Raw genomic sequence first — 21,277 nt, forward strand, 5'->3', positions numbered from 1 at the left:
ATTCAAGAGTCTTCTTTGTTTGCATGCAGGACAACGGAATACTTAAAGCAGAAAAAACGAATTATAATTGCTCTAGGGCTGAATTGCATCCTCTGGTCCTAGTGCCCATCTTAGAATTCAGGGATGGATGTGTTTCCAAAACATACCAGGATATTAAATCCAGTGACCCCGCTGCCCTCTGTGAAGAAGCTCAAGCTGTTTCGCCAATGCTCTCTTCAGCACCTTCACAATCTGCAGGGTCTTTTTTTTTATTTTTTATAAGTGACTCTTTTTGAAAGATGCATTGTTTGAGTAGCCATTGGATTCCTTAGTAACTATTGAGGAAAGACTGAGCATCCACATTTTCCTGCTAAATCAGCTTTTATCACACTTGTTCAAGGGTTTGAATAAATGTAAGCAGCTGCTGTATAAATACTAGAAACATAAATGTGTCTGCTTTCACACTGAAAGCCAACAGCGTCAACAACAGATCTAGGTGTCAGGCAAGCCACAGGGTTGCTACAGTCTGTCAAACTGAGGAAATCCTCCTTGTCTTCAGGGCCCCTCGTCCCTGGTGGCATTTGGCCAGTTGTATGCCACTGCCCAGTCCCAGTCAGCTGTAACATACCAAGATCCCAGCAATCTCTTGATTACAGGGCCCAACTTGTCTGTATACCAATAAATAAAGGAGCCACTGTAAGTCTTTTATTATTTAAGCAATAGGGAACAATGCACTAAGCTTCCCCCATTAAACAGTACAAGGCAGAAGGCAAGCTGCACTTCATTTAACTCCCTCGTTGTTCTCACTTGTGGTTTTCGCAGCCTTAAGACTGTCCGTTCATTCAAGCCACAACAGTCACACACACACAGACAAGCACTCTTTAAAAAGGAGACCCTTCTCTGTTCAATCCCAGCTTCACCTACCATTTTGTAGAGGTCTGAGACGCTGATTTGGTCTGCATCCACCATCTCAAACTCCTTCCTGGGAACAAGGTCCAAGCCGAGGTGCCTGTCAGCGAGAGAGAGAGAGAGAGAGAGAGAGAGAGAGAGAGAGAGACAGTGAGAAGGACACAAAGAAAACATTTAGATCAGAGTGTGATGAGATTAAAATAACTGGCATGGCAGTGACCAATACCAAGTGGACACATCTACGTGTGGCCATAAAATTTATTTCTTCCACCTGTTGCTGGAGCTCAGTGTTGAATGTCACGTGTTGCTTTTGTTGTGTATCGGGCCTCGGCTTCTATCATTCTGCCAATTCTGCCATTCTGATCTCCTCACTACCTATAATAGTGGTTGTCTTGCTTTTCCAAAACACATCGACACCTGTCCCTTCTCACTCTAATTTCTGCCAGTCGAAACTTGCTTTACACTGTGTCAGCCTTTTTGCATGATTTCCTTTTCTGCTTTTGCATTTCTTTTGAAATCTGTTTCTGTTCCCTGTCACAATACAGTTCTAGTATGGGTGTGGGTGACACCCCACAGGGAGGACTAAGGGAAGGGCGCTATTTAGTGAAGCAGTGCCTCCCCCTCCTCCATTCTTAGACCCACCCGGTATGGAAAGTCCCAACCTGGCAAGCACACCTGAGGGGCACCAGAGATGCTGTATAAAAGGGACCACCAAAGTGCCCAAGGCTCAGTACCTGGAGGGGGGTGCAGGAAGGAGGGGGGAGTACAGAATAGCAATAGCTACGATGACCCCATTTTGTATGAGAACCTGCCCAAATACGACCCTGGACTGGATAAGGACCGTGTTTACCAATGACGCCCCTGCCTGTATGCACACTGGCGATGAGACTGCCTGCCGGATTCAAGAGCCTGTTCGGTACTTTATGTGGGAAATCGAGAAGTGGGCTGAACATAGAACAAAGACAAGTGTAGTCAGCGCTCCAAACCTGGGCTGAGGATTCATTTTGTCAGAGACAGCCCTGTGCAGGCTTAACTCCATCCCTGCATCACGGCGATGGGAAAAGCAGGGGAGACTGCAATAGACCCAGACTGCAATATTCCCACTTGGATCCGATAACTACACCATTTGTTACAGTGTCACAATGCCCTTAAAACCTGAGCTGTTCTTTTCCATCCTGTTGTCCTCCACTGCCAGACAATGCCATGGTCACAGCAATGATTACACTGCATTCACTGGACAGCCAATTAGCAACTGGTATTAGCAAGAAAGCACAAGCCTGAGCAATGTATATAGTGCTCAAAAGATCTAATGAGCTCTTAAATGACCTATAATAAAATAATAATAATAATGAAAAATCTGTATTTACATGGGATATATTAAACCTCACGAACAGAAGAAGCACTGTTTTAATTGATACCCAAAGGCATGGTTGAAGAACCAAGTTATATTGATTTTCTAACTTCTCAATTAATTCTTCATGTTATAAGGAAAATCTGCAACTAAGCAATGCTAGTGCTTGGTAGGGGCAGGGACATCCGTCCAGAATTCTTATGGTGTCATTTTGTTAAATGACCTCATATTCAATTGGATTGGAGTGGATTATTGCAATAAACCTGAAGCGATTGAACCCTTTCAAATGGAAATTAATACAGCATGAGGGGTTAATATGGGGCATATACTGTAAAATACTAACTGGCGGTTATGCAATTTAAATGCACGGTCTGTTTTAATAAAATAGAAACACAATTAAATCATGTACTTCCTTTGTCTATGGGGAGAAAAACCCAACTACAGTTAGAGAGAACAGTTGCTCAAAATGGCTCCCTCTCAGTATCTCAGTAGAATAACTGTACACAGAGTAGGAACTGGGTCCATATACATCTATTTGTTACGTCTGTATTTACAACAGTAGGATGAATCCCCATTTTCTGCTGGTTTCTTTTAATTTATGGTATGATTTATGTATTTATTTATTTAAAATGTTAAGCATTAAAATGCATCTGCATTTTCCTGCAGGATAAGAAGATCCCTTCAAAAAGTGGTTTCAGTATTTTCCTTCATTCTCCAAAGTGAGTGCTATCAGAGAACCTCAACTGAATTTAAAACATACACATTATTATGCACACAGATCATGCACAATGATTTTCTTTTTCTTTTTTTCCCCCCAAACAGCTCCTGCTGCATTGCGATCTAAATTTATCCATGATACTCTACATAATAATTATGTGCTTTCACCTTTTCTATGCCCAGGATTTGCATCCTTTACCAAGAAATGTTTAAAGAAAGCTACTGTTAATCGGAAAATAACTACATTATTTCTGGAATTAAATTTACAATGGCTTTATTGTAAGGGTTAGTTACAGACACCTGGGGTCATTGGGATAGGTCAGCAGTTTAACTGGGTCTAATGAAGTCACACTCTACTGGCATTTTTCTTTATCCATTGTTGATAAGTGGATAGGCATGATCTATTAGTCTCAGCGAAACAGCTGACCAGCAAAATTTGATAATCCCAGAAAGTAAAAAGAATATTTTCCAAAATGTGGTGGTGGTAAGATGTAATGCCCAAACAAGTGGTAATCACACTAGACTTTGTCATCTGTAAATGTGGGCAAAACACTTCCTTTACTGTTTGTTTACTGCATGTTGAACTGAACCAAATGAACAGCAAAGGAATATAATTACATGATCCTTGTCAATACCTCCCAAAGAAATACATTTCAACAGATTAATATTAAGTTGGAGTGTCTTGTCTTTCTAAAAAAATACACAATATCTTTGTGGTGTCTGGAGGAGTTCAGCATATTAGATTGTGCAAATTGATGGAGCCAGCTCTGATAGACCCATATTCTGTGTGTCTGGGATGTTACACACTGACCGGACGCCAACCCAGCACTCTGATATTTAGATTGCACCTTGAGCTAAAACCTGTCTATTCTTTTCCAGCTCACAAAGCATTAGCCTCTTCTCTAGATTTACCTCAGCTGAAAGGCACCAAAGGCATTCACTATTGTATTCTGATATTCATTCTGTATTGGCATATCTTCACGTCTCCGTAATGTTAACGATGGGAAACAATCCGCTTTAAAGAGTATTACAGCGTTTTTCCACAGCAGGCAAAAGCTTTTTATGGATATCAGCAAAATGGCTTAAAACAACAACAAAAGCACCACTGCACTCAGCCATTCGGGGAGTTTTAAATGAGTTTCAATGATAATTTGGTAATTTTAGAGAAAACGCAAAAGGATTTGAATAAACTGCTGCCAGTTTTGCATAATACCAACTAGAAAACTGTTACGGGTGCAGAGCTGAATGACATGTAAATGCTCCCTGCACTACGTGGGGTCATTGTGGGTTCTTTAGAATTGATTAGACATTTTAGGCTATTAGGAAAGGGATGTGTCAGCAATCAGCCAACATCGATTTAGCCATTGTGAGGCCGATCAATTCCCGTTCTCCCTCAAAACTGCAATAGGGGGGCTGTCCACCCTTGTCCCAAACAAGCCAAAAGAGAGAGAGAGGCAGAGAAACTCAGAGCCGAGATCTTTACATTATCCGTGCTCTAATCAGCTACTCATAAACTAAACGTTTTATTTCAATTGTTTTTGAGCCGTTTATGTTTAAATTGAGTGTAAGTTATAAGAGCACATGGCATTTTTGAAGAAAATAATTATTGAGAGATGCATTATTATGGGATCTACACTTTTGTTTCCATTAAAACTGCTTCACAGATTAGTGCATCACAATTTCAGGAAAACTCAAATAAAATCTACTTTTATACTATTTCAACCACATGCTCAGATTATTATTATTATTTAACATTATTCAATGACTCATGTCAAATTAATCACATGGCTAGAATTGCAGCTTGTAGACTATGTTCTGAGTATAGCCAAGAGTGGATTGATGTCTGTGCTTCCTTTACTCTGGGACCTTTGTCTGAGGTGGATTGGCAGCAGAGATATCTACTGTATAAGCATGGGGCGAGTAGATGTTGCCTTTTTGGGGCTCAATATAATGGCAAAGTGATCATTCCAAAGTGAAAGGCCAAAGGACATGAACTGATTTCATTATTTCTTGCTCATGTGTGACATGTAGCAGGGACTGAGGTAAACTTGAAATGGGGCTTTCTATCTTGGGAAGGCACCATAAAAAAAGAAAATCCATTCAGACACTAAAAATAAATAAAAACACTCTCCCTTGAGGGGATTCATTGTATGCAGGTTAAAAGGTTGTTCTTTATGTGTGTGAGTGTGTGCGTGTGTGTGTGTGTGTGTATATTTTCATCTCAAGTAGATCTCCATACGACAGATTGTCAGGGCTAATTTGGACAATTTGAATGGCCAGAAAATGAGAAGTTAGGGTCAGCATATGCTGGGAGGGTAATGGCAAACTGTGAGCCTTCACATTTCATACACTTCACCCACACACACAGTGGGCATTAAAAGCAGGGACTTAAGTACTGATTTTCCACTAGGTTTCCTCCCAGGAATGTTCAAATTGATTAGCAGCTTTTCAATCAAAGTACAAATTGACTTCTGAGGACCTGCTGTAATTTACTTCAAGACAGGGTTGATTTATTTAGCTATTTATATTCATACGGTTTGGCTGGGATTTGATTCTTGCTTTATTTATTTGTTTATGTCTTTATTTTTTAAATTAGCCCTCCAAGTAAATCACCCAGATCCTCCTTTTGCTGGCACCACAAACACTAGTACAAAATCAACTAACCTTTAACAAAGCTTTACAATAGCTATATGCACAGAATTTGCATTTTAAATTAAAGGATACAGATAGTTTAGTACCAGGATGTTCTCAAGTCCTTTTAACACTTTTGTACTTAACGCTGCCATTAAAAAAAAAAGCTAAATCAGAGTCTATTGTACTGAAACAATAATACATAATTATAAGTGTATGTTAGAAGAGGCACAATCTCTTTAGCAAGTTTTACCCATAACAGACATTGAGAATCTAATTTTTCAAAAGTGTCCATTAGAGGTAAACAGCCCCCAGGTATTGTTGTTAATTTTAGCTGTACTGCTGCCACTTGTTTGAGAATGTTCTGAACAACAACGAAATATGAGCTTCATAATCCTATTAGTGGATAGCATTGGATGCTTTGATTTATTTGATTTATTTTTTTGCAAAAAGCAATCAACTTAAATTATCAGTAAAGCTGCCATACCCTACAGAGAAAGAGAGGGATGTGTACAGGGTAGCTCAAATCTTATAATCTTCCCTATGAGTCTCCTTCTGTAAATACAATTTTAATCATTCTCTACCTACAGTACACAAAGTGTTTCAGGGCCTTAAGAAAATGTTAACTGTGATTATGAAGCTCTCAGATCATCTCTGCCAATCAGGTTTCAAGTAGAACATGCATACTGGCTGCCTGGAGAGTCTAGAAATGTGAGACACTCATTTAAATGTTTAAAATCATTATGGCACCCAGCACATATACAGTAGCTATAATACTGTTAAAAATATGTTTTGGAACACATTGCTTTGTTTTGCATGAGAAAATATGGTGCATTAATCTGAAAGCTGGTGAAAGTTCAACAATGTTGCATCTGGCAAATCGGACAACAACTGTCCTTAAAGGGCAACCCCAGTGTTATTTAAAGTACAACAGACTCGAGATCAAGCTTAATTAAAGCCCTATATATATATATATATATATATATATATATATATATATATATATATTTTTTTTTTTTTTCCTGGTTTGCCAAGTCCTGCGAGATCTCAAGTGCTGCAAGGAATAAGATTTCCCCCTTTCAAACACTGAAATTGTAGAATCTGCAGAAAACTTAAAAAAAGTATTTTAAATCAGGCTATAAACATTTTGACAGCCCCTGCAGGATTTGACAACACCTGTATTTTCCCCTGTTTCAAGAGCTGATATACAGTAGATAAAGGGCCTCTTGCATTCTGATGTGTTTAATGTGAGTCCGGGAGGAGCAGACAGTCTAGGAACTCTCTAATTACCGGAGGAGAAGACGAAATAGGGAAATCGAGCAGCAATTATGCTCCTGACCCTGAGATAAGCTGGGCTTTGATACCGCCTATAAATTGTGATAAAGTGAGGCTCTATGCTGACAGGCAAGCCGATAACTAATAACTGTAACTTATAACTGGGGCTGCTGTGCAATGTCTTATTTCCCCAGATGCCAGGATCCAAATTTGTCGTCTCATCTTCCTGTTTTCGCGAGGAGAGCTAAAGCATAACTAAAGAAGCATCGGGTGCAAAAGGAAGGCTATGGCAGACAACAGGAGCCAGGAGAGAGCACCACCTCGACACTTGCCATCAGATTCAATAGCAAGCGACAGTTGATTCCCTCTGCTTGTACAGTTGCAGGTAACAATTGAATGTGCTGTATTATTGTGAAAATTATCCAATTATTTGGCGGTGTAATTTTACTGGTGGTGTTAACAGGCTTTGTATGCAGTCCACATAAGAAAAGCAAGAGAAAAGAGAAAAGTTGGTCACCTCCCCAGAAGAGATGGAGTCATGCTTATGTCAATCCATTATGCTATTCCATCTGGTAAAATAGCTAGTTAGCTAATTTGCTATTTGGAACAAACTACCATTCCCTGGAGTTTAAGATGACTTGCTGAGTGCCTTAACAAAACATCTGCTTCACATTCTGGGACTGATTATGTACTAGTAACCAAGCAAGTAAGAGTGGAAGAATAAACTCCTCTTATTAAAAATTGATGTTTACAGATCCATAATGGATTTTATGGATCTCTGAGTTAACACAGAGAAACTTTGGGGTCTGTCCTTCTGCATTGGTACAATTAAAAAGTATGACAACTAGTTTTAAATTAATACAAGCTGAAACCAAACCGAACATGAAACTGACCAATGTTGACCAGTGGGAAGAGAAAACTCTGATAGTTATGAAGCAAACATCCAGCTAAAGTTTTGAAACAGCTGCAAAGAATTGGCGACATCAGACGAAGTACAGTATAATCTTTAACAGTCGCTATCTTTGGGACAGTGACGGATGGAGCACATTAAGCTTTTCAAGAGGCTCATCTTCAAAACCCCCTCCGCCAAACTGCCGATGAGTCACCCGCGGAACAAAGAGCGGAACTGACAACTGCAAGGCTGAAAACACAGTAAGTCATATGCTGTGTTTGTCAGTGCCATTTGCCAAACTACCTAACCGATGCATCTAATCTCAGGGCCTGAGGGGCCGGGGGCTCAGTTTCATCTAATGAATTTCTACAGCATGAATCCTGAGGCGAAAGAACAGCAGAACGTATGGGAAGTGTAACAAAAGCATAGCCAAGTAAGATCAATCATGGGGCTGTACGGCACAGAAAGGCATGAGAGAGGGTGCGCCAAACAAATCTTACTAACCTTGCGACATGGTAAAGGGATTGAAAGAAAAGTTGCCCAAACAGACAACACTTGTTCTTCAGCTCCACAAGATCTGAGCTCTGTATTAGCAAGGCCATTTACCTTTGGCCACTCTAATAGATGGATGGTGCTCTGCGATGGCCTGTGACGTCAATAACTCCTATTTCTGACCGTGTGGATAATGAACCGGCCAGGCGTCGGTGGTTAAATTATTTATAGTGAAATCATTTTTCATTCCTGCTCTAGGAGCTCAGGAATCCGTACATGCTGCGTGAGGGCATTTCGGCAGTGAGAGGGGCATTCATTGGAACAATCCTCGTGTACTTACGATTTTCTGTAAGAAGCGGCAGCATAGTGGATATAGACTAGAGGATATAGTGAAGGAATAGTCACTAAGTTGTAGAATTATACAAAAAATAAAAAATAATAATAATTAAACATGATAATTTAGGTATGTATCCTTCTCATTTTGAAAACTGTAAATATAGCACCTAAAATTAGGCAGGTATGTTGGTTCAATTTTAGTTAACCGAAAATTAACAGAATACAAAAAAGTGAAATAAAAAAATGTACATGCGAGGAAAGCATAATGCCAAACTATTTTTATTCATACTGTACGTTGTAATGTACAATTGCAGGTTTAAAAGGTGAACACTGCTCGAGACGGAGGGGGTCAAGAGAGGACAGCACCAGCAGGGCCTGTGTGTCCCACAAAGGAGCAGTCTTATGCCCTATTTCCACTGCCAGATGCTTAAATGGGTGTGTTTCCACTGGCTTAAGCATCTTGACAGACAGGGAAGAGATCATCTACATTATGTTGGAAGATATAATCTCAAGTGCCGTGTGGGATCACAAAGAAATTATAGTTTTATTAGCAGCATGGAGTGAAATCCACGTACAGAGACAATGACTGCTTACAGTTAATATCCGAGTGCGTTAAAAACTTGGATTTCACAGGACCGGTGCAGTGCCGTGATTAGTTAAAAATAAACTGAAGGATAATAATCGGATCGGTAGCTGCCGATTACATGAATATTTTATTAACAACTAGACGGTGTTTCAGGCTGTTGTTTTGTGGATGGTGTGCAGGTCTGTTGTATAACAGCCCCACAGAGACAATCAGTATGAAGGTGAACACGATTCAGATAATGTGTGCCCATTTACAAGTTAAATAAATGAATAAATAAATACAGCAGATCTGGGTTTCCCTCTAAAACATTAAGGAGTGGTTTAATAAATGCATCCATAAGTCCATAAACACCATGACTGAAACTTGCACACTTTAAATTATAACCTGCTGTTGATTAATAGTGAAATGTGTGTATTTTGATTCAACTGTAACTTGCCCTGGTTAAGGATGTCTGCTAAGTAAATTAAAAATAATACGGCAAAAAGTGTTGTTTGCAGTTACAAATCTGTAGTATGAGTAATAAGTTAAGGGAGTCAAGTTGTGCCATTTACTAGCACATATCTTGATGATTACAATAATAACAATTATAATAATAATAATAATAATAATAATAATAATAATAATAATAATAATAATAATAATAATAAAGTGTCTCCAATCATGTAAAGCATAAAGAATAAAATAGACACAGAAGTCCTTTCCACATCAGGTTGTATCGCTCGTAGTGTTGTTTTCTGTCTTTGTTTTTAAAACTAAACACAAACCAAACCCACAATCCCTCTACTCCTCCCACAACAGGGGATGGATTTCCGACAACGGCCTGGTACAAAAAGCTCTGGGAGGAGTCTGAGGTCAGACGTGTCCGGCACGACACGGCATGGCACGGACTCTTAAGCCAGTGGAACCGAGGCACTACTCAATGCAGGTGAGAGCATGAATGTGCACAACACTGGGGATCTCATTCACAAACACAGCAGGCATATAACACCTACTGCAAGAAGGTAATTGAGATGTAAGTAATAGGTATTGCACACTGCCATGTGTCCATTATGTGACTAAAAGGTGGTAAGTGTAGGTGGTAAGTGTAATGAGAAAAACTCAAAGCTTCACATTTCTTGCCCAACTGTGAATAATGAAGCGATAATATCTTGGACAAGGACTTGATCCTGCTTGATTGTAATGCTGCCATTATTCTCTATCCTCATTTTCTAGAGATCTTTCTGATCTTTGTTATATTCTCAGTTGTATTCATGGAGGTCTTGAGGCAGAAGCTACTGCAGAAGTTTGATATTCATACCAGAGGGGATGGAAAGGTGAAACAGGATAAATAGCCTGTTTCTGGTGCTTCGTAAGTGTGGAGAGACAGAGAGACAGAGAGACAGAGAGAGAGAGAGAGAGAGAGAGAGAGAGAGAGACTCACTCGTTGCCCCAGTCCAGACGCACGGTGATGTGCCTCTTCACGTCTCGTATCTGGTCCTGGGTCAGGTGGCCCGAGAGCATCTGCCGGCGGAGGTCAATGAGCTCGTTCATCACGTGGCGCAACTTGTAGAAAAGATCCACCTTGTGCTTCTGTGGGGAAGAAAAAGGAAAGGTTTTACATTGGTATGTGTCTACAGAGACCTAATAATGAATAAGAATGGCAGCTTTCAAAGCGTGACGATATCCATCTTCCAGGAACTCTTTGCCTACTGAGAATCATACGTGAGTTTCAGGACAGTTACAATACAGCACATTACAGTGATCGTGCTCTGATATATCATATGCTGTGCTTATAATTCAGGGCACAGCATTACCATGGGGCCTTCCTTGTCTTGTGTAGAAGTTAACTGAACAGTGTAGCGGCTGTATAGAGAAAAAATGAAATATTGGGAAAGTACTTCATAACAGTAGGTTGAGACATTAAACAAACTGTTAAGATTTATGTTCATACTATAACTGGGCTTGTTAGAATCAATACTATTAATAACCTCACAATTAAAATGATGGAATATTACATGTGTGCAGCTGCCACCCACTTAGTCCCGTCTTAATAACACTTTACTTTTGCATCACACTGCCGTTAGATTGAGTCATGATATTGCCGAGTAAATGAGAAGCAAGTACATTACACACCCGACTCAAAAGGCAGGACTCACACTTTCACATAGCAACGTCCTACATTAAGGGCTTATAGGAAAATACGCAGTGACATGCCTTCAGTGTTCTCTAGATGAAGTTCAAAGTGCAGTGCTCGGGTGCAGTACATAACTCTGTCAGTCAAGTGCCTTGACAGTAACCCATTTGACATCAGGAAAGAGCAGGGGGAAAAACACCCACCAAAAAAACAAACACACATGAACTTAAGATGTCTGATATGACTAAGAAAAGCCCAAATTAGCCCAAACTAGCCCAAATAGAGGCTCATGGATGAGATCAGGTAATAATGTGCCTTTATTAGAAAGCGGTATGTCATCTAGCAGATGAGGACGGGAGGGTATGTGGGAGATGATGAAGTGACCAGGCAGAGAGGGGTGTGAAATCGGGACTGGCAGCTCTCAAGGGAGCTCCATGGCTTAACCGCCATTTTCTTGGCTTACATGCCTCTCATTTAGCATACCAGCTCTCATTTCGCTCAGCCACCAATTCACCAGCTGCAAGTTCCCTACCAGCCTTCTTTGGTTCCAGGTTAAGATTTGCTCTTGTTATTCTTTAAAATTATTGAGAAAGAATAAAGATGCAAGTTTTGTGACAGACAGTGTTAAAATGTATTGGAGAAATGTACCCACTACACCCACACATCTATATTTTATACATCACCAAAGCTTTCCTGAACAAAAGGAGTTCAGTTAAGTACAGTTGGAAATTACTACAGAGTACTAAAATTTAAGCCATGCACTTCATAAAAGCCAAAATAAAGTGATATTAGGATTTTTTATTTTTTTTTAAGTATTCTCTCAAATTGACTGTCACCACAGATATGCTGACATATTCCTCTGAATGTTAAGCAATTGATCAAAAACCTTTTATTCGATAGCTTTTATAGGAGATAAACGTCAGTAAGTTATAACTCAAGAGATTGAACAAATTATTTATTATTGAACAAAGAATCACGATTCGTAGGATATGTCCAGTTAAAATGTGTATTCATTGTTTTACCTGCCTTTCTTTCACCTACAAAAACAAAACTCAACACAAATTCAAAGGGAATTAAGAATAAGTTCAAATTTGAAGAACTGGAGGCAGAATAAAAAGGATATGTGCTCTTATACACTTTTCACCTCTTTCTGATACTTTTGGTTAGACTTTAATTTCACACATTCTTTGACTGTCTGTATATTATAACATGCCTCTTACAAAAAAGTACAAAAGCATCTGAGTTAAGCCAGACAGCTACTAAGCATCTGACCTGCCAAGGATAAAACAACTCCACAAGGCAATTTCATGTTCAGTGAGAATGTCCAGGCTGTTAAGAGCACTGCTCAAATTGGCAAATTCAGCTTCCCTAGGATGGTTTAAGAATGTCATTGAAGTGTGTAACAGGAAGGCACTGCTATATGACCAACATTTTGCTTATTTATTTATTAGTTGGCTTTACGATTCCCCTCTACCTAGAAGTCAGTGAAAAATACTGCCTGGTTATCATATCCTGCATGTGTTTGACATTATTTCTTCTTCCACCTGGGCGATGCACAGACTTCAGGCCTCTTCAAGTTGGCCCTCTATCCCTCGGAAATGGAACAGTATGCATAAGATGATGCTAATTCCTTCTGAAATAAATTAAAGGTGTCAGATCTGTTTCACATTCTCATCTATGTTATCGTTGGTGAATTGAGTAATCTGTAAATTTGTGTGGCTAGAGTTTTTCAATTTGTAACCTTTTGTAACTTATTAAATGATTTGCTTTCTTAAATACTGATTGCTCTGGATATAAAAGAGGTTGTAAGCTACACAGATTTGTAATATTGATATTGTATGAAGCCTCATCAAATGTATGGGGCATATCTTATTTTCCACATTCATTTGATTTTATATAGTTTATCCATCTAGTTTGGCTAGTTCGTTTTTTTATATGTTTTAAAAAAAAGGAATGTCAGAGACCAAAACATAAACTGTAAATACAGGCAGGCTAGGCTGTTTTTTTCAGTTTCTGAAATTCCTCAAAAGCACTGGACAACCCATGCAATTTTGTTTATTCAGATAAAAAATGTATTGTTCCACTTCAATAAGATCAATTGATTCAAACTCCCCTACATCTATATATTTATGACTAATTTGCCAAAATAAGGTCATATGATTCACAGTATGGTTAATGGTGTAAATTGCATGTTCTATATTAAATTAGAAAATAGCCACCAAGCCATGGAGGAACAGGGAGTTTGTGCATGCAAATCTTGAGTATTTTACTTTAATATTAATATTGATTTAAATAAATGTAGAGACTTTTGAGCTTCTTCGGGAAGGATGATACAAAGAATGCAACCCTGTATTTCTGAATGCAAGCACAGAATATCTGCTGTCCATCAATCACACCAATCAGAGGATTTGATGCAGAAAGGACAGCTCACACCTTGGACCTGCAGGCACCTGACAAGCCACAGGAGTCGCTCGTGTGCCAAGAACTTAGTTTTCCCCAGCCAGCATCCACCAACCCTGGCTAAGTGTACACCACCTTCTGGGAACGCCTGTTAAATACAAATTGTATGAACTATTTCTGTGACCAGCTACTGAATTACAATGCATATTTATGAATAGGGCCTAGTGATGCTCCACCATCTCCCCTCAGGGATATGATTCAGATTTATTTTTTAATTTTTTTGGAGGGGGGGGATCATATTAGTATCTTAAATGCTTCATTAGCATCTTAAAAACAATTTGGCATAAAGACAAAACTCAGCTAATGTTTATAAATAGAGACAGTTATCTTTCATTAACTCTAGCTCAACACAAGTATTTTCTTCCAAGGATAGCACTAAAGGAATGCCAACGCTTTAAACAAAACTATTTATAAACCATCTACAAGGACATTTCCATTCAGAGAACTGAGTTTTCCTGTGACTCTCATTTCTGATCCCCACTGAAATGCCAGGTGACATACAGAATAATTTGTTTGTGCTTAATGGTACATTCATGCCCATAATGCATTTTCTTCTTCCTCCTAACTGATGCATTATTATTATTATTATTATTATTATTATTATTATTATGAATGCTGTTGAGCCATCTCAGAAATGTATCTGAATTATTTTCATGACCAAATGCCTGTACAGTTTTCCTTTCCTCGCCTGTGAAAATGCATGGCCAAATTGACTTTGACCGTTTCATTTTCTTACCAATAAAGGTATTCAATTTGAAACCAAGGGATTGCAAGTTGTGGCTGAAATTGCAGATCTGCTAGGATAAGTGAGGAATGCATTGTGGAGGTGGTCTGCTATGGATGGGGGGGCTCAGACATAGTGCACGATTCCATCTGACGTCCCAACACACTTTCTATTGCCTGGGCATTTGTGAGGAACCATTTGTGAGAGATTTTCTCCTGAAGTTTTGATAATGCATTTAAATAGGACATTAGAACTGTGGATAGGAGCATGCAGCTGCCCATGCTGAATCAAGAGTTTAATCTGGGGGGAAAGCAACCAAGCAAAGGTTTTCCCTATACATCGAACCAAGACAAAGAGCTTCACAACCAAAGTAACGGTCGCAGCTTACTACAGAGGAGAGACTGAATTAAGACATTTCTATTTCACTCTTGATTAAGAAGAGTGTGTCACCGTCTCTGAAAAGAAGCCCGACTGAATGAATACAAGACAATACAACTAGAGGCAGACCATCTTGGGAATGAATATCACATTTGTGCCCTCGTTCGGGACTTGGGCTTTCATCAAATTATGAAGCGGGTGACATCGGGAGCCTTGCAGTACTTGGGGGGAGGAAATGTAAGACATTAATAGTGTGCAGCCTGCAGAACCTCTGAAACAGAATTAAGAACCCATTAGAAATGCTGTGATGGACCCAAAGTAATACGAGCAGTTTTATGCATCATTTATCAACCTTCATATAAGGATGATCAAAGCTTTTAGCAGGATAACTCCCTAAAGGGCATTACTAAATTCTGGAAGTTTAATTTCAGATGTGGTTTTTTTTCCCTTTTTAATTTTAATTATGGGGATAATTATTAAAAAATGAAGATTCTCAGGATCAAAGATCTCTACGGAAAAAATCTGACTACAGGCCAATCTTACTGTACAGCAAATGAAACTGTAGGGAATAAATAATTGTACTACAAGGGCACAATGACTAACATAACAAAGCATTTGAGCTGTCTTTAGTTTCTCTGAAAGCAATTCAGTTTTGTTCAAGCAAACTATCAGTGTTTTTCACTGGTTCCAATCAGTGTCATCTCTGACAAATCGTTCTGGGGGGAAAACAAACAAAAACACAATTTGTAACTCTACAAGATCACTTAAGAGAATATTCTCTCTAATAGGGTACAGTTAGTGCACAGTTGGAGCAAAAGGAGTTCTGCTCAGGTGGAAAGATGATAAAGTCTATCACGTGGAAATGAACAATGGTGGTTGTTTGCTGCTAATTTATTTATCTGTTTAGTTGATTGAGTGTCAATTTGGCATTAACACTGCTTAAAGAGTAACTTTCCATTATCTATGGTTTCCCCCAGTCAGAAATGTTAGTGTGAAATAAGTCTACTAATGACAATAAAGGTGTTTACAGATGACAATTTAATTACACACATTACAGAATAGCAATCTAAAGGAAGATAAGTGGCCTGTTGTTGATTAAAAGGTAAAAGGGTATTATGATTGATACCAAGGTTGTGTTCCCTTTCATTAAAATGTGTCCTATGAAATAACTATTGAAGGACAGTTGGCAGCGGTCATATCAAGCGGTGTCCCAATCTAAAGTGAACATAAATGCTCTCTTTGAAGGTGCCTTCAAAGTGGGTGTCAACAGCAGAAGTGGAGATGTGGAATTGGGGTTGTTTACTCCGGAAATTCAACTATAAATTCAACTTTCCTGGTGTTCCAGCACTTATATTGACTCATGGCTTAGACACTTCCTTGTTTGGAAAACACAGAACACCAAGCATCACTATGGAAAACAAGGGTAAAATAAATACATCAAATAAAATGTTTGTTTATTGCTCAAACAAAATCAAAGTCACTTTATCTTCATCATTTATGTAAGTATTTATTTATTGTCTGGTTAAAGTTCAAATCAACCCCAGATATGACTCAGTTGGTTAAACACAAAAGTGAAACTGAATCACGAACACAGGCAATGCTACTGAAGCATGTCTTAATGATGTACTCCAAAACAAAACAAAATATTCCACTTCATTTATTTTGCTTTTCCAAGAACTATAAAGAACTATTATACTTCACCAAGAGCTTTATTTCCTTTGTGGTTTCTGCAACACAGAAACTGTTAATTACCATTTCATTTGTGCTTAGTGTGGAGCATTACTATGCAATACATACTATGAATAAGCTATTTTTCCGGTTTAATTGTATAAGATGTGCCCTGGATTAAGCTGTTTGATGACTTTCACTGCACACAATGACTGAATTGCCTCAGTTTTGTCCAGTTAAGATCTACTGTGAAGGTCTCATTATTTTTTAGTTTTCTTTCCCTGAACACTGCATGAGTCAGGAATACGAGAATTAGGACAGCACACTGCAAGATTATTGGTAATAAAACACTGCAGGCATTGCAACTCATTGTTCATGTGGTTTAAAATGGGACTGAAGCGTTCAGCCTCTTAGCAGTGCATGAGTTTGTGCACGTTTCTGAAAACAGATTTTTTTTTTTTGTACGATGTTATGGAAAGGAAAAATTGGATGAACCTCCAGGCTGTGCCAGGAAAAAAAAAAAAACTCCTCTCTGGGTGTGTGAGACTAGTTCAGTGTCTACAACATTGGGGGCCACAATCTCCAGACTGTAGGGACATAGGGCTTTGAGGATCTGCTCGGGGCCTAAGTACAGCAGCTTTACGTCAGCAATTAATCTAAGCAGCCTTTAAAAGATTTCCTCTTTTTGTAATCAATTAATAAAGCATAATACTTTCAATTTAACATCTGCAATATGTATAACTATTTCAAATTGGTTATTAGCCCTGGTAATAATCATAATTTTCTTTCAAATATATAAAACGTATATTCTTTTGCACGTCTTGCCATTGCCTGAAGCTGGAGAATTTTTGCCCCTGGGAAACTGCAGAGCTTTAACAGAGCCAAGAGGTATTTGAAGGGCTGTGTGGCAGGGCCTGAGGGCCACATGTCAACCCTAGGCCACGCTTTGGGCAATTCTGTTCATATCCTTTTATCGTGGTCTTAGACTCTCTGGAAAGATGTCCAGTGCCAGCCACCATTATTGCACAGGAACATGTGTTTGGGAAAACAAATTCTGGGGCAAGCTGTAACCTATTTAATACATGAGCTTTTAGAAATTAAACTAAACAAACCTGTCACCTCACACAGCAAAACATAGACCCATTTTGGGGAAGACTCACTGCATAATCTTCTCCTGTCACAAAATCTTTGGAAATAAAAGGCATCCAGTCAGGTGTTAAACTCCTCATAATGAATAAAAAGAACAGGAAGACGAAGCACAGCACCTTGTGCCATCTACACAGATGGTTCAGAGTGGATCAATTTCAGCTAGGGCATCGGAGTGTCACACATTTTCTGTGAGATTTCTAAATAAGACAAACCTGACTGTAATAAAGGTAATAGCGTGGTTTTATTAAACTGTTATGAATCCCTCTCCGATTTCTACCCAATCCTCTGAGAAGACAAAGCACTTTATTTCCCCTCATAGGGCCTGGGTATTTAGGACATCTTATTTTTAGATGATTTAAAAAAAAAGCTCAGAGCTCAGTCTTTGATGAGAAAAGGTTTGGTATCTGCCAGAATTCAGACAGGTCCTCTGAGCTGTGCTTTTCATTTCAAGGAATACGCCCTACTTACAGCAAACGTTCAGGGTGGGCACTCGGCCCAGAGAGGAGCATTAGACTTCAACTACCTATAATGCACTGCCACAATGGACAACAGACAATGGATTGAAGTCAGAAGGAATTAGATCGACATGAAATCCAAGGACTCTGGTGCAATTACTCGAGACAAAAAAGTGCCCAGGCAAATCCTGCTCAGTTGCAGATATCCCGTTGCAGACACTGGGCTCAACTGTATACTCTATTTATAGGCACATGTGAGGTGGGATATTAAAGACCTTTTGTTAGATGGTTACATTTCCTTAATTTCTATCACAATTAGATGCCAAGTCGAGGTTCCAAGATGACAGGTTTGACTTTTGATTTAGAAGGATTTGTTACAGTATCTATCAATCAGTCTATGTTAATATCCAGCAGAGAATTGTTAATGATGCCGGAGTTTATGTAAATGCAATCATATGACCATTCAGAATACATGGTTTATTCCTTTTCAATGTGATTTTAAAGAAAGAGAACATATATGCTCAACTTTGAAGGTTTAGTTTTGTTAAAGCGGTTTCTGACACCTGCAAACTGTTTTATGGAAGTTTATCTGTACAGTGGGATGCCTTTCAATTAATTAGCTATGTATTGCTTCTTAAATAAATCAAATAGTGTCAATTGTGTAACTTCAATGGGCTTGCATTGATTTACTGTTACTCAAGATGGGACAGATATGCAGCTTTCTAATATGCTTTTAACATGAGAATAAAAGGGAGACAATGATTAAATCTGACTCCCACATTTTCTAAATATATTCATTTTAAGGAGACTTAACTCACTGCGGCAGTGCTATTAGCCCTCAGCAGGTGGAAAACATTGTCATTTGTTAAGCAGTCAGAGGGCTGGGTAGTTGACAGGTTTACATAACCAACCAAACACTGTATTTTAAAAGGCGGGTGCTATATTACAGTAATATCTGCAGAAAAGAAAGACAAAGAATGAGCAGGCCCTGATGACTAAATAGTTAGAAAAACATTTGGCTGGGGAACAGAAGAGACAGGTATTCCAGTAATATACTTACAGAGGCAGAAATTGGTTATTGCTAGTCTACAGTACAGATGATGAAGGCAGACCTAGAAAATCTTGTCTAGCTAGAGGCAGAGCGATCCTACAGTAGCTTATTTTACATTGCTATTCAAATACAGTGCATAGAGAAGGACTTGTCCATATAGATTCAGACTGCTCAGCAGTGGGAGAAGAGTGGGTTAGGAGTGAAGAGCCAAATGGAAGAGAATTTCACCATTCAGTCAGAGGGAGCTTGTTCTCGGGTGCCAGGGGGTAGGTGGTACCAGCTGCAAGACTGTGACTTCCAAATGGAAAGACGGAGGAGGTGACAGGCCTGTTACAGCCCAACACAGAAATCCACCCCCCCACTCTCAACACTGACTGAAGAGTCTCGGCACACTGCAGAATGTCACTTCAGTCCTGCTGCAACACTACTGAACAAAAATAAGCAGTTAATAACGAAAAGGAAAATCAATAATAAACATCTAACTCCTCCCCTTCCTAGATTTGTTTTTAGTAAACAACTTAAAAGCTATACAGAGAATTACATCCAATACACAAATGTATTTCCAACGTTTGTGTATTTCTTTCCCCAGAGAAAGTCATTTAAACTGCCTTAATTGCTCTGTAAATTAATCATTATCATATGCATCTAATTTGGAATTTAGTAGTACCCTTTCTACACAGTCTATACAAAAGTTGCTATTTTATGCATTTAACATGCACCAATCACATTTCAAAAAAACAGATTTCTAATCCCAGATTTGCTTTAATCATGTTGTAGTTTATGCTCATTTTAATACTGAACAAATATCAAATTGATTTATACCGTGTGTGTGTGTGTGTATATATATATATATATATATATATAGAGAGAGAGAGTTATTTATTAAAGAGTGAGCTGAATCTGAGTTTAAAAACACATTCAAATATAGCAGAAAATTTGGCTTCTTTGGAAAAATCAAGATTATTTTTATATAGAACATGAATCATAGCAGAGGATAAAACCCTGAGAAACACCACTGAGATAATAAATGCCGGTTTTCAAAATTTAAACATTTGTTTTCACTTTACCAACAGAAATGCATAATGTAGAGATAATGTTGACTGAAATGTTTGTTTTACTTTGTTTTAGTTTTTAACCACAAGAGCTGTTGGTACCAGTGCAGATAGTCTTTACAGTAGGTTACAATGACAAAGAAGGGGCCATAAAGTTTTTTTTTTTTTTTAATCTCCAACACCACACGGAGGCACTCAGGAGCTATGGTGAGGAGAACAGGCTTCCCCTCCAGCTCTCATCAGGTACCTCTCTAAGACCTCTGGCCTGTCCTGTGACCAGCCCTGAACCTGCTCTCTTTCAGAGCTCCGAGGGTCTTTAATGTCAATGGTGGCACTGTGGCAGCTGATAAAGTATACACAGGCCTTTCATCTGTAGAGAGGTGTCAGTCAGCCACGGGCCATGAGTGCTGCTTTAGAGATACTGCCTGCCTACACGCAACATAACATAGTCCCCTTGTTAGCAAGTAGGGGAGCTGACATAGACCCTCTGAATTCAACAGAGGCTTTTCAATAGAAGATACAGGTACTGGGGGGTCTTCAGCTAATGTATGTTTGATAACATGCCCAGGCTATCATTATAGGGCCTTTAATACATATATGTTCTTAATTGTTATGGATATATTAACTATAAATATATGAGTGAAAATTGAATGAATGCATTTGGAAGAAACAGCATGCTGTTGAAAGGAAATCTACCCACCCGCAATGGGCCGGACAAACTCATGGAAAAGATCAATGATGGACAAAGTGACATGGGAAGCTATAGATTGAAGCAAGATGAAACATCTTGAGGAGGCCTTCATCCAGCAGTGGATCAATATAACCAAGATAACACAAGACTGAAACTTTGATGGTTTAACACACTGTTATGCCTTTTGTGAATAATTCAAGAAATTTAAGTCAACGAATTGAGTGAGTATCTAATGGAGACCTAACCTTTATGATTTTTGCATCCACCGCTCTTGTTCAGGAACCTTGCCAAGACAGTATACCATGCAAGGGAAGGTAAGGTGTGAAGCTTCCCATAACACCTTACAGCAATAGGCTTGAGGAATTCCA

The 21,277-nt window shown here is 38.9% G+C and overlaps 1 protein-coding gene across 1 annotated transcript in view; it reads right to left on the bottom strand.

Annotated features, from left to right (window-relative positions):
- Window positions 1-21,277, bottom strand: part of dock3 (dedicator of cytokinesis 3) — a 326,247-nt gene that overhangs the window by 108,275 nt on the left and 196,695 nt on the right. The window contains exons 6-7 of the mRNA XM_066698297.1: window positions 10,589-10,737; window positions 904-988 (exon numbers count right to left, since the gene is read on the bottom strand). Of these exons, the coding sequence (XP_066554394.1) occupies window positions 904-988; window positions 10,589-10,737 (234 nt within the window). The remainder of the gene's footprint in view (window positions 1-903; window positions 989-10,588; window positions 10,738-21,277) is intronic.

This window comes from Amia ocellicauda, chromosome 3 (assembly GCF_036373705.1).
Source record: "Amia ocellicauda isolate fAmiCal2 chromosome 3, fAmiCal2.hap1, whole genome shotgun sequence".
Taxonomy (NCBI): domain Eukaryota; kingdom Metazoa; phylum Chordata; class Actinopteri; order Amiiformes; family Amiidae; genus Amia; species Amia ocellicauda.